At 36.1% G+C, this 15,556-nt stretch overlaps 1 protein-coding gene across 1 annotated transcript in view; it reads right to left on the bottom strand.

Annotated features, from left to right (window-relative positions):
• LOC126974657 (protein stum) overlaps positions 1-15,556 on the bottom strand; it is a 94,560-nt gene that overhangs the window by 56,604 nt on the left and 22,400 nt on the right. Inside the window, exons 2-3 of the mRNA XM_050822201.1 lie at positions 7,250-7,374; positions 630-2,892 (exon numbers count right to left, since the gene is read on the bottom strand). Coding sequence (XP_050678158.1) covers positions 630-2,892; positions 7,250-7,374 — 2,388 coding nt within the window. The remainder of the gene's footprint in view (positions 1-629; positions 2,893-7,249; positions 7,375-15,556) is intronic.

Raw genomic sequence — 15,556 nt, 5'->3', positions numbered from 1 at the left:
TGACTCATAATCAAACAAATATAAAAAAAAAAAAAAATTCGTGTGGACCACCCTTAACATTTAGGGGGATGAAAAATAGATGTCCGATTCTCAGACCTACCCAATATACACTCAAAATTTCATGAGAATCGGTCAAGCCGTTTCGGAGGCGTTCGGTCCCGCACACCGTGACACGAGAATTTTATATATTAGATATGTTTCATCCAACAACCAGCTCGGTGAAGGTAGTTCTATACCGAGATCCTACTATTAGTATTACTACCCTAAATTGATTAGACTAACCAAATACTATTTACTAGTTTGGTGGAGAGTGACTTTAGTAGATTGAATTTTATTTAAATATTACACGTGAGACGTGTACATAAGACTAAATGTACTGTCATTGTTTGGTGAAAATTCAATTTTATTTAAAACTTACTAAGGCACACTTTCGTAGGGAGACTATTAAGTTTTCAGTTCCGTCGTGTGGTCTAAGGTACACACCGTTTTTTATTATTTACTTAACCCAGAGTTACGTTACTTTTACAGGTTCTCAGTGAGATAGACGACTCTCTTTCATTCCTAATAAGCTTTATAGTGTTATTGTTTATTATTGAAAGTGAAAATTTAAAATAAATTTCGTTACTTACCCTCCATTACTATGGGCCGATTTGTCACAGTCATCATCCGTCTTTTTGACTTCTAATGTAGCTTTTTCTCCAGGTGTTGATACATTTGAACTCTGAACTTCAACTTCAGGTTCCCCTTTAACCATTGCTTCATTAATCTTCTCGATATCAGGTCTATCTTTCTTTTCTTTTACCACTGTCACTGTTGGTTCTATATTCCCTTTTATATCCTTAACTCCATTAATTTTATCTTTAGGTTCTTCAACAGGTGTAATAATGCTATCTACTATATGTTTTGCTTCAGCTCGTATCTCAGACACATTTTCAGCCTCTTTCTTGATCGTTTGGTCTTTAATTTCTGTTAGTTTACTTTCAACTTCAGCCTTTGTTTCTTTTGCGTCTGTGTTAGATTTTTCAGCTGTTTTTTTAAATTGATCTCTTGTGTCTTTTACTTTACTCATTGTCGATAAAATATTTTCTGTTGAAATTTCTGGTTCTTTTAAAATATCATCTATTTTCTGCTTTACCCGCTCCACTTGAGGATTATTATATGGTGGTTGTAATAATTTAAGCTTTATATTATCTTCTGAAAAAATAGTTTTATCGGTTTTTGGCCTAGGTGGCCTTTTTTCTTCTTTACCTTGTATTTTCTGTTCATGTGATTCTTTATCATCATCCTTTCCAATTAGTGAATCTTTGGAGTTGAGTCTCTCAAAAATTCCCTTTTCCCTTGCTTTCTCAAATGCTGCTGGCAACTGATTAGTAACTGTGGTAACAACTTCTAATGGTTGCGAAGTTATAGCAGCTGTAGTCATAGATACAACATTTTTTTTAGTGAGTAGTACCAGATCCCCATTTTCATTAGGCATTTTTTCACATTGTGTTTCATTGTCTTGCGTACTAACAGCTTCTTCATCTTTATGATCTTTCTTGACTTCATGATGTTGAATACTGTCAGATATATCTTCTACGTTTCTAGCTTTTTCCTCCTCTTTCACTTTGTCACTTTTTTCTATTACATCAGTCTTTGATGTGGCAGGTTTCTCCTTCTCAGCTAAATCTTTTTTGCTATTTGTTTTCTTTAAAGGTTGTTTTTCATTTAATGTTTTTGTGCTAGATGATCTTGACAGGTTTTTTACACTATTTGTTCTACTTACAGGTTTTTTAGCTTCTGTTTTTGATGCAGCTGTTGTCTTTTGTACTGCTTTTGTACTAGCTGTCCGTATTGGAGGTTTTGCATTGCTATTTGGCCTACTATTGTTCTTATTTGCAACTTTCTTCTCAGGACTGGGATCTCTGCTATTATTTCTGCTATTTTCTATTAAATTTAATTTGGATGTAGTTGGGGTATTTCCTGCAGTTTTGATTGGCTTTTTAGGTATAGGTAATGGTTTAGGGGAAGTTTTTGCTGAATTTGGTTTCAAATCTTCGATAGGGCTTTTGTTTGGAGTTCCAACAATTGGTGAAAGGCGTTTCGCATTAATTGACTTATTTGATGGTGGAGGTCCATTTTTTCCTGGCGATATCGGTGGCTTACTCTTAACACCAGATGGTGCAACTGCTAGGTGTTGAATACTTTGACTCGATCTCTTGTCATGAGTCTGACTTCCAATCCTTATTGTTTCATGGATGCTGCTTGTGCTATTTGAAATATACCGATGATTTTTGCCTAAGCCGTTAACAGTTTGTTTCTTTAGGCCATTTCTAGGCGGAGACACAGATGTCTGACGTTGAGGGATTTTAGAATGCTTAGGAGATACATTTTTAGATTCTGGCTGAGATTTAGCTATTGGTCGCGCCCGCGATCTATGCACGGATCTATTTCCTGTTTCATTCTTGATAACAACTGCACTATCTTTATCTTTAGGTGTGTTTTCATAATGTAAGATTGCTGCGGGAGAATTAGATCTTGATCTGAACGTCAATTTATTTGGAGACGTAGTTCTAGAATTATTTCTAGAGTTTTTAATATCAATTTTGTTATCCAATAGGCCCATCTCTTTTAATAATGCAGCCTCCTCCTCCTTTCTCTTTTCTTCTGCCTCAGCTTCGTGCTTTTCCCTGTTAATCTCACTTAGTTCCCTCACCTCTTTCATGTTTTCTTTTAAAAAGTTTTTAGGTGACGGAGGTCTATTTGGCAAAGGTAATGGAAATAACGTAGCAGCTTGTGCCATCTTATCTACCCTTGTTAGTGAGCTTGTTCTTCTTGGAGATCCAGCTCTGGAATTGGCAGTTGATGTTTTTGGCGTATTGTGTCGTGATGTTTCTTCCCGAAAGCCTCTGCCTGAAAAAAATATGTAATATTATTAAACTGAATTAAAAAAATGTTTTTCAGTGTAACTGAAGATAATGTTTAAATATATTTGCATTAATTCGTTCATTAATTCGTTTGCATTAATTCAGATCATATTATTGTTGTTGTGGGTAAATAATGCTGCTTAACATCACAGAAAACGGTCCAAAATACATTTATCTACATCATTTAAAACAAACATTAACACAATTTGGGCTAGTATCCTTCGGTAAGCAATTAATGCCTGTATCGAAATACACCGCTCTTCCTCCATTTCAATACTTAATGTAGATTAACGAAGTCACTAAAAAGGTAATCGTTTGTTTACATTACTACTAATTTAATTTATTTGTTTATATTAATTGTGTCTGTGTGAGCGTGTGTGGTGTCTGAATATGTTTGCATGCACTTTGGTGTGTATGTGTGTGTGAGTGTCTTTTGTTATTGTGAAAATATAGAAACATTTGAGATTCGTTTTGCGTCAAGTATAAAATTGGTTGACTTCTTGTCAATGAAAGTGTGGAAGAGTAACAGACACATACGGCCTTACAAATAAAAATGTGTTATAACAAGTCTTTTCCACCATTATATTAGCGCAAACAAAGAGAAGACACAAAAATGTGTCTTTGTCTGCTCTGTGTATCTATATATATCAGTTTGACTTATTGATACTTCACTTTTCGAATTGATTCTATAAGACAGGCCGCACACCAAAGTAATACGCTACAAAATCATCGTCAGACGATATAGATACGATTTGTAATGTGATTATAATGAGGAAAAAAGATGTTATCACCCGTTTGGTGAAAATAATATAATTAATGTAAGTTTTTGCGTGAAATTCAATATGATCGTTCATTTTGTAACCCATGTGGGCCAATAAATAGTGAGATTGTCACCCTACCACAAACTGCTCTCCAATACATCCATGTATCTGTTATGCCTTAGATATTATATACATGTGCAGGAAAAAATACTTAAATACGTTTACATATGTGGTAAAAGTACCAAGTAAAACATAAATGACTTTACAAACGAAACCAAAGTTAGGATAGGGATTTTTCACTAACTATATTATTTGTATCTAGTAAGTACAATTTGAATATAAAAAAAAGTTGTACGTTGTATTTCTTGCATCTGGTCTTATTACACCTGTACGATTTTAACGCGTTTTTCTTAGCACTCGTACTTAAAAGGCATAGCCACAGAAATATGGAAGTCAGCCATTGTCAAAATTTAGGAGACCATTCTAAAACACAAGCTACTGGTATGCCTAGGCTAAGGCTTCTAGCTTTGTTAAACCTAGATACTATATATTAAATAAAAATACCTAACACAAGGTAGGGTGACGGCTATTGAAAGCACCAAGGTACACCAACTAAGGGAAGTAGGGCTCAGCATTTAGGTAGTAGTCGACGGTTCTTGTTCAATCCTTAAGCTCGTCAAAGCAAGCGTAACTCGAAAACTATTTCATATACATATCAATGTTGGGTAATGGATACCTACAATATACATTACAATGACGATAATAACATGTTCTTTTAATTATTAATCAGTTTTTTATAAAAAAATATTTGAATATGAAAAACAGGAGTGCTAAATGTGGCACGCCTTAAATATGGTGCCATAGTTAGCTTATAAATACTTCAGAAAGTGCACTAGATAAAGTTTTTTTTCTAGTTCCAAGAGACTCAACTATTGAGCAAAATGGTGTAAACTGTAACCATTTGACCGCATGCAACGCAGATCTGCTCGAATTGTCGAGGACGCAGTGCTTTGTGAATCGCTAGATAACTGGGTGTTGCGTAGGATCGTCGCTTTATTGTGACTTTTCTTTCGCATTTATCACGGGGAGTGTTCAGAAGATCTTTTTGATTGTGGCACATTCGTCTAGCCTTCCTCCACAGTGCGGTTTTTCAAAGAACTTTTTTCCACGTACAACAAGGCTGTGGAATGAGCTACCTTGTGCGGTGTTTAATTTATAAAAATACTGATAACAATGTAATATTGTACAATAAACATTTATAATTAAAGAGCCTGAGGGTGTACGCTTCATACCCAGTCTGTGGTATAATTAAGAGAATCGTTGCTAGAGAAATGCTATAGTAGCCGTTCCCACACAAACGTTTTTTAACAATTCTTTTAAATTTCGTTACAGATTTGTTATGTACATTTTCTGGGATCGTATAGTAGAAGTATATACATCGCCCGGTAAAAGACTTAATAACTCGACTTAACCGAGTAGGAGGCATAACAAGTGTATGTTAGTTACTCATGTGATATTAATTATTATTGTAACAGTTTCTAGCAAATTCCTCAATGTTAATTTCTTTAATTTTTTCTCTTAATGATTCTTTATGACTTAGATTATAAATAGCGCGAATAGCCCTCTTCTGCAGCACAAAGATGGTATTAATATCGGCCGCACTGAACACACTGAACTTAACAATATACCATAGGACATAATACTTTGAAAATAACTAAAGTATACTAAGTTGTCAACGACCCATCATTGGTGTCAATGAATGTGCCGGAAGTTAGTATTATTTCTTTACCTTTTCTTTATATTAATAGAGAGTCCTGGGCCCATAACCTATTCGATTTATTGAATAGGATTCTTAATAAAATAATGTTTTCTTGATCTTACCTTCGTTATCCGCTCTATACATATTTGCCACATGACATGTTTCTTTGGTCAATAAAGATTAAGATTAATTAATTTAATATTGAATACTCTGTGTGTTATTGATATTAAACGGCTAATTGTATACCTTGAAAATGTACAGCTTCGGACATCCAATCTGTTTCGGCCTTACACAGTTGAAATATTTTAAAAGTAGCGTCTAGTAGATTTTTCTTTTAAATACTATGAACACTACTACTATACAAGAAAATGATTTAATATGCTCTGCAAAGTATTAACTTTAATTTTGCAAGGACGAATCGTAATGTATTCATAGCAGCTCGCTGTCTATCAACTCTAATAACCTTTTATTTTGATAATTTACTATAACTTAAAATGAAACACCACTACTTTGGCAACCTATATGCCAGAACAGGTTGAAAATTTTCAGTTGTTCTTTATTAGGTAATTTCTCAAAACATTTTAATTGAACACGGATCTTTCATAATTTTTGCTGCAATAGTTATTTTAGTGTTTCTGCTCGCATGCTATAGCATACTATATTTTTAAATATGATACACTTTCATCATCACTTCAGCTGGAAGACGTCCACTGTTGGATAAGGGAAAACCCTCACCATTGCCCTCTGAACAACTCTGATCTTTCTCATAAGGCCCATAGTTAGCGACCACGTCTGCGTCCCTTATTTCATCATTAAATATGAATTGAAAAAACTTAAAAATTAAATTTATTACAACATAATTACCGTGTAACTTTCACTCTTTTAAATTAAACAGAAATTAAATCTGGATTTGAAACACAAAAAACGCGTCATCAAATACATACTTATCATTATAATCGCGGCTATTTTTGGAAGATTATCTGATTGCCCTTTAACAAATCCACTGTCAGTCATTGAAAATAATCATTATACAGATCATTCAATATTAAAAAACCAACATAAAATGTAATATAAGCTGACCACCGAAAATAATATTATTTAGAAACCATATCAGTGATTATGTTTATCTAGACTTTGACGTCACACTGCGCTTCAACCAATAGTATTGCGTTTCGACATTTTAAAATTCACTCGTATTTATTGCACTTTTGTTTCTTTAATATAAATTATTATTCAGCAAAAATTTAATAAGAAAAAACTATTTAAGATAAAAAATATAATAATAAAGATTAAAAGCCGCTTGTGGCGGCGACGTGGGGCGGGTCATTCCCTGCCATAATATATGATCGAGGGAGGCGATGGCTGGTCCATGCGTCATGCTCGTGAACGGGCGCTGCTTGTGGTGGCTGGATGATCCTCTCACAGGGAAATCTGATTTATTTATTTTTAATTTCTTTTATATTTTAATTTTTTTTTTTATTTAAAATTATTATTATTTTTTATATAATAGCTTATAAAATGCTCGCATAATGCTTTATTATATTTAAGGTATGTGTGGATTGATGCAACTACTATATTATGCCTACTATGAATTTATAACTTTACCGCACAGATGATAATATATTCTTAGCAGTTAATACATTTAGACAATAACTATCTGTGGTCACGATTTTATCCAACGTTGGATGAAATCGTGACCACATGTGACCACAGATGTTAGCCCATGACCGATAGTCGCGGTCGTGGAGATCTTTGGGGAAGGTCTTTGACCAGCCGTGGACGTGATGATTATGATACTTCTTGCAGCATATTGAAATAATTACCTTTGAATGGCGATACACGTCCCGGTTTGATTTCAACCGGCAACGATCGTGGGCTGGTTGCTCTTGATACTGGCTCTGCTATGATTGCGAAAGATTTCTCCCTTTTTCTCTTCGTTGGCACCGTTCTGGAAAGAAACATATATTACATATTGTGTTGGTTTTCCCTTGGCTAGAGTTCCGTACCCAAAAGCTACAACGGGATCCTAATACTAAGACTCCACTGTCAATCCGTCTGTCTCCAGTCTGTATCTCATGAACTGTGATGGTTATACACTTAATATAATCACAGATGATTTATTTCTGTTGCCGCTATAACAACAAATACTAATAAACATAATAAATACTTAAGACGGCTTCCAAACAACAAACGTATTATAATAGATGGTCTTTCAATAAATAATGGTACGGAACCATTCGCGGGCGAGTCCGACTCACATTTAGCCGATATTTTATATTTTCCTCGTTTTGAAACACAAATTCCTTTGTTAACATTGATTTATGATACTACCTAATAGTTATTCGTTAAATTGCTTACAACATAAAATTGAATATTTAACAACAATAATATTAGCAAATTAGAACACATTACAAAGGTATTAATTTCCTTGAAATTAATACCTTATTATACGAACCTTATACGAACAGCAACAGAATGGAGGACATTTTGTGTGACCTCAATTTTAGCCCAGTCCTTGTATATGAAATGTTTGTTACCTAAATAATATACTGTTACTTTGTTACAAACACTTAAAGTTTATAAAGATTATATATAAATTAAAGCAGGTAAATTTTTGGAGTTATAAAAAGACTAAAAAATAAAACAACAATTTTCAATAAGTATTTTCAAAATGCCTTCCTCCTTGACATTGTATGGAAGTCCGAACAACGTCACGGGGGTGACACCTATTGATTTTGAGTATATTTGGTACAAAAATAGGCTAGACCTTGGGAAGCTGCCATTTTTTGTAAAAAAGGGCTAGAACGGGTTGAAATTGATTACGTCATTTCGGAGAGAAAACCATGAAACTTTGTATTTAGAAACTTGATAAGAAGTAAGTTATAAACATGTGGTCGAGCATTTTTGAAAGTTTGATCTAGATTGAAATGGGAGGTTAAAGTTCGCATAGAAATACTTTATAAGAGACTGTCCACTATGACCAGGGATATCCACTGTATCATAAAAGAGCGCCGCCAGCAGTAGGAACAGTGTTTGCATGTGTATTATTTGCAAAGTATCCTAAAAATTAAAAAAAACTTACCCAATACCACGCGAACGAAGTCGCGGATAAAAGATAGCAATCAATAAATAATTTTATTAATAAATAGCCTTTTCTTACATTATCTTATTCATATTTATAAAATATAAGTAATAACCTATGTTTTTTTTAAGATTAACAATTAAAATATTAAACAGTTCAACCTAGATTAGTTTAAGTGATTACTTCTGTCGGGGTGCGTGCGTCCCGAGACGCACACGTTTTTTATATACATATTATTATTATTTTGTCCGGTAGTCTCGTGTAAGTTGTCTTGTTGTTTGATCTAGTAACTCGCTGGTAACTCGATACCTAACGTATGTTTTCCGATTCTTCATCGATTTTTCGACTTCATTTCACGAACCTTTTCACGTCGTGTACTATTCATACTACGGTCTACATATTCTTCTGTTCTGGAAACTTTATCATCTAAAAATGAGTGCTTATGACAGTTCGACAAAACGGAAAACTTCACGAAGGCAACGTGAGTAATACGGAGACAATAATTTGTGATATATATTTATAAATTAATAACATTTACAAGATCGAGTATAAATTACGCTTATTATTATAATAATATAATAGATTAGATATAGATATTTCAGAGTGTTTTATTCTTTATTTCAATATTTTAAGTTCCTTAAATTAACATCTTGTTGGTTTTATTCAAATAATTCATAAAAATTATTAAAAATTTTCGTCGCATTAATTTCGAAACTGTTTCCTTCATAAAATTATGAAATCAGAAATATTATTCGCGGGGGAAACCGCAAAACATCTAGTAATTTATAATAAACTTTCCCTCTATTATCCGTGGGACATCCTGTATACTTCTATCAAGCCTTTAAATAACAACATTGTTTGATAAAACAGTACTGAGGAAATAGTAAGTAACTTTCGTTTGCTACGCGTCGCTTGGCACGAGTGGAGCTTGGTACAAAATACAAGAGGAAGCGATTTTATCTAAGTATATTTATACAAATTTTATATTTAATCCCAGAGAGATACCATTAAAAAAATAACAATCTAAGTATGTATATATTTAATTTATTTATTTATTTGTTACATACTGAGATACACTTAATCTTATATGTATATGCTATCAACATTATGGCAGTATATTTCATGTGATGAGAAGTGCTGCTGAATGTAAGATACGTCCAGTGCCGCTAAGGATTTCCACAATGCAACTTTGAGCGGAAGTCGAAGTAAATTTGAAATTATATCCATTATTCAAATTATATTCAATATAGTAGTATTTAATGATTGTAACTCATAGTTAGATACGCAATAATTTACTTAAAGAGCTTGGCTGATAGTCTTTTCTCAAATGTAAATAGTATATCTTATGTAAAAAGATAACCCTGTACTTTTCATATTACGATCTCAGAAATGCGTGTAGAAATTAATTTAAAATTAACAAAAAAATCTTAAGTCTATTTAAGACTTGAAGCATTTAATACTGAACTTATAGCACTATAATCAACAAAACGAAAAATATTTATACTTGTTGCTATGCAATGAAATAAATAAATATGCAATAAAACTTATAGCACTATAATCAACAAAACGAAAAATATTTATACTTGTTGCTATGCAATGAAATAAATAAATATGCAATAAAACTTATAGCACTATAATCAACAAAACGAAAAATATTTATACTTGTTGCTATGCAATGAAATTTAATATTTTAACGTACGTACGTAATTTACGTTATTATATTTATATTAGTTACTATAGTTAGTATATCTTAAGTTTATGGTATTATTATTTATATATTTTCTATTCATAAGAATCCGCTGTCCGTTAGCCCGTCTGTTTGTCAGCGGGTTGTATCTAATGAACCGTATTAGTTCGAAAATTTAAAATTTCTTAAAGAGTACTCGTAAGCATTATAACTTTCAATATTGGTTAATGTTATGCAGGTATGTTCATTGGCACTTTAGCGAGCAAATTTTCTAGAAACTGTGATTATCATGATGTTAACACCAGGAACAAACATACATTTATTATGCCAACTACTCGGTTAAGTCGCGTTTGTTGGTCGATGTATATGCCTTTACAACATGTAAAAGTTTTCAGAAAATGTACAAATGAGATGTTTTACGAAATTTATTGAGTATTTATTTAATAATTTTTATTGAGTTAAATTTTATATAAAAAAGATCCCACAAAGTTACGTGTGCCCTTTCTTCTCAGGTCAGAGGCACATATTTTAGAATGGATGTAATCGGTATGGGTGAAAGTATGTGAATTTGAATGGTTTCGGCCAACGCAGTAGACTAGCTATTCAACGCGGATATACTAGCAGTATTATTGGAACACGAACATGTGGGCCCCGTTACAACACTGAACTAGTATGATAATTTGCCCTGTACTTCCTCGGGGCGTAAAAAGAATAGGGTAGTCCCAGGCCCTAGGATGTCGTGAGAGGCGACTAAAGAAGAGCGGCCGCAAGTAAGTTTGTAAATGTTTCGCATAGGTTAGTGTCGAGGACATTGAGGACAGGCCATTGGGGAGGATATCTGCTGTCGCCGTCTCGGCAATTTTGAGGGTAGGGACCTGTCTACTCTCTGGCTCCGCGTAGTTTTAGTGGACCGCGTCCGCATCTATGCGTGCGTCTACAGGTCCCATAGTGGTAACGCAGAAACCGATCATCTCATGGGCTGCGTTCAAATGGCAATTGACGACGTGCTTGCACAGATCCCCTCCACAGAAATCGTAGTCTTGGGTGATTTCAACGGGCACAATGCCGAATGGCTTGAATCACGTACCACAGACTACGCAGGGCGATCTGTGCATAATTTTGCATTGGCGTATGGTCTGTCCCAATTGGTTGAGTCGTCAACGCGGCTCCCGGATGTGGATAGCCACATGCCGTCCTTATTAGATCTTCTGCTGACTACACATCCCGATGGTTACCAAGTCTTTGTCGACGCCCCTCTCGGAACGTCCAACCATTGCCTGGTCAGGAGTGTAGTGCCCATCCGACGCCAACGTCGCAGACCACCAGCGACCCGCCGCGTTTGGCACTACAAGTCAGCAGATTGGGATAGGATGCGTTCCTTTTTTGCATCCTACCCTTGGGGCACGGTTTGTTTCCCTTCGGATGATCCTAGTGCCTGCGCCGTTGCAGTAGCCGATGTGATACTGCAGGGCATGGATATTTTTATACAAAGCTCTGTAGTACCGATCAGTGGCAGATCAAAGCCCTGGTTCGATGCGTCAGTTAAAGCAGCATCCGACTGCAAAAAACAGGCGTATGGAACTTGGGTTGCGTCGCTGGACACAAAGGATCCGAACTGCAAAGTTCTTAAGAGGAAATATAACCGTGCCTCCAGATTTTTTAAGCGGCAAATCGCCCGTGCGATGTCAAAGCACGTCGTCAAAGTCGGCGAGCAGCTTTCCAGTTACCCGACCGGAACACGCAAGTTTTGGTCGTTGTCGAAAGCTGCTCTCGGTAACTTCAACCAGCCGTCCATGCCGCCGTTGCATATGAGGAATGACACCCTGGCCCATACAGCATAAGAGAAAGCCCATCTCCTGTGCGCTCTTTTCGCCTCCAACTCGACTCTTGACGACAACGGAAAAACACCGTCAACCCTCCCGCGGTGTCAGAGCTCTATGCCTGAAGTACAGTTCAGACAGAAAACTGTTAGGCGAGCTCTGTTTTCGTTGGACGTCAGGAAGTCGAGCGGGCCGGATGGCATTTCTCCAATCGTGCTCAGAACGTGTGCCCCTGAGTTGACGCCGGTGCTAACGCGTTTATTCCGGCACTCTTATTCCAAAGGCGTAGACTCATGGAAGTCAGCCCTTGTCCATCCGATCCAAAAAAAAGGAGACAGCTCGGATCCGGCAAACTACAGGCCTATTGCTATAACCTCCCTGCTCTCCAAAATCATGGAGAGCATAATTAGCCGCCAACTTCTGGTATACCTAGAGGGTCACCAGTTGATCAACGACCGACAATACGGCTTTCGCCATGGTAGGTCGGCATCTTCTGGTATACCTAACACATAGATGGGCGGCGACACATTGAAAGCAAGGGGGAAGGCCTGGCAGTCAGCCTGGATATAGCGAAGGCCTTTGATCGTGTATGGGACAAGGGCTCAATCATTTGGGCTTCCCGAGAGCTTATGCAAGTGACCCTCCAGCTTCCTCACTGGGCGCAGCATATAAGTCGTTGTCGACGGTTTTTGCTCGAATCCCAAGCCCGTGAACGCTGGAGTGCCCCAAGGCTGTGTGCTATCTCCCACGCTGTTTCTTGTGCATATCAATGATATGTTGGACACCTCCAACATACATTGCTATGCAGACGACAGCACTGGTGATGCCGTTTACACGGGCCATGCAGGTCTCTCTCGAGAAAACGTCGACCAGTGCCGGGACAAACTTGTGTCTTCTATCTGGTCCTTTCTCGAGAAGGTCGCGGAATGAGGTAAATTGAACCTTGTCCAATTTAACCCCCAGAAGACTCAAGTTTGCGCGTTTACCACTAAAAAAAACCCCATTTGTTGTATCACCGTTCTTCGATAACACTTCCCTTAAAGCCTCGCCTAGTATCGGAATACTGGGTCTCGAAATCTCGATCGATTGCCAATTCCGTGGCCATCTGGAGGGCAAAGCCAAATTGGCTTCGAAGAAGCTGGGCGTCATCAATAGAGCACGGCAATACTTCAAGCCGGCCCATACTCTAGCGCTCTACAAAGCGCAGGTCCGGCCACACATGGAGTATTGCTGTCATCTCTGGTCTGGCGCACCCCAGTATCAGCTCGATCCATTTGACCGCATGCAACGCAGAGCAGCTCGAATTGTCGGGGATCCAGCTCTGTGAACCGCTGGATCTCTTGGCGTTGCTTATAGACGTTGCTTCATTGTGTGTCTTCTACCGCATTTATCACGGGGAGTGTTCCGAAGAGCTGTTCAACCTGATTTCTGCCGCCGAATTCCACCTTCGCACGACACGCCACAAATTAGGATATCATCTCCACCATCTGGATATGTGACGGTCCTCCACAGTGCGGTTTTCAAGGAGCTTTCTTCCACATAGTACAAAGCTGTGGAATGAGCTTCCTTGTGCGGTGTTTCCGGGACGATACGACATGGGTACCTTCAAAAAAAGCGCGTACACCTTCCTTTAAGGCCGGCAACGCTCTTGTGTTGCAAGAGAATGTGGGCGGCGGTGATCACTTAACACCAGGTGACCCGTTCTTCCAGACTGACCTGGTGCTCGTTTGTCCTCCTATTCCACAAAAAAAAAATCTTCTTTCGTCAACTATTATATTCAGTTATACTTATAATATTAATATGTAGTTAATACACCTATACTTTATTTCATACCATATTGAATGCAAAGGCCGTTAGCGATCGCTTCAGCTCATTATCTGTTCGTCAGATTTTTTCTTATTCTGTTATTTACGTGTTTCTAAATTAAATTATATTATTTTTTCTTTTGCGGCCAGTTTTTGAACAAGTATAGCAAGGCTAGCAGGTTAGGTTAGGTTAGTAGTATAGGTTAAGTTAGTATTGAAGTTATATATTTGAGTAGAGACAAAATAAAGTGTTAAATAGTCAGTAAGATTCACTTGAGTATTAAACAATAACAATTGCGTGCATGTGTGTGTGTGTGTCTGCAACAATAAATCACGACTGTGAGATTGTGTAGGTACATCCTATGGTCCAAGGGATGATGACTATTTACGATACAATTTATTATAGACTACTTTGCAACTTATTTGGTTAGTCAGTTTTATTTTTGTAATTTTTTAGTTATCATGCGTATGTCGATCACTCATGCTCACTAAAATTGCATTGCTTGCGGTGGCGTCATGTGCCAGGTCGTCTCCTTCCCTCAAATATGAAACAAGGGAACTATAACTAGTCCATGCGTCAACTCGTGACCGGGTTAATAAATTATTGTATTTCTTAGATACGATTACTAATTATGATAGTAACCATGATTATCGTCTTCACGAAGCGTCTTTACACAAATTTCAAGCTCTAGTTGCATCCAATATTAGTACAGTTTCATCTTGATGGAATATTTGATATTTAAAACACTTTTAACTTTGAATACGATTCATATATTGGATGCAGCACCTAACAAAATAATTTTGTTATGTATATTACAGCCATTGTAAAATACTCTATTTGATTTAAAAGAGTGCCCGTCGAGTTTCTTGTATGTTCTTCTCACGAGTTCTAATTCAGTAGATTGAGTAATTCAAATTACATAAATATTTATATGGAGGATTCACAATCGTTAAGTAGTACTCAGCCTATATGAATAAGGTTTATTTGACTTTGACTTTACTTGGAATAGTACGTATTATCACAAATTTTTAAGGAAAGAAAATATTATAGTACCAGTTCAATTATCAGTGGGAGGCTCCTTAGCACAGGATGCCAGCTAGATTATGGGTACCACAACGGCGCCTATTTCTGCCGTGAAGTAGTAATATGAAAGTATTATTATGTTTTGGTCTGAAGGGTAGCCGGAGCTATGTAATGAAATTATTTTATTTGCAAGAAATATTGTACTTAAGATGTTAATGTAAAATAATATTATTAATAATCCAATATATCTCGTCAATTGACATGTAAAATATATTATCGAGTTGTCTACATGTCCTTATTAACCAATTAAGAATACCTACTTCCATTTATTGTAAAATTTCGCCAATTCAATGCTTTTGTGCATAATTCAATGTACCTAACATTGAATTATGCTCAAAGTACCAACACACTACTGTCATACTGAAACATGTCGGATTTCACAATGCTATCATTATTATTAATAATAATAAAATTTAAAAATATTATAATGTAAGATGTAAATAATATAATAATTCATTCAGTACCTATGTATAATGTCCACAAATTTAATGTCACAACAAGTATAATTATAATTAATATATATTATTATCAAATAGACTAGTAATAATAATTAATTTCGTTTTGAAAAATTCATTTTAATAATAGAAGCTAGTAAAATTACTGGGCAAATGAGACTTAACATCTTATGTCTCAAGGTGATGAAAATCAAATG

This window comes from Leptidea sinapis, chromosome 2 (assembly GCF_905404315.1).
Source record: "Leptidea sinapis chromosome 2, ilLepSina1.1, whole genome shotgun sequence".
NCBI lineage: Eukaryota > Metazoa > Arthropoda > Insecta > Lepidoptera > Pieridae > Leptidea > Leptidea sinapis.
This window is presented reverse-complemented; position numbering and strand designations above follow the sequence as displayed.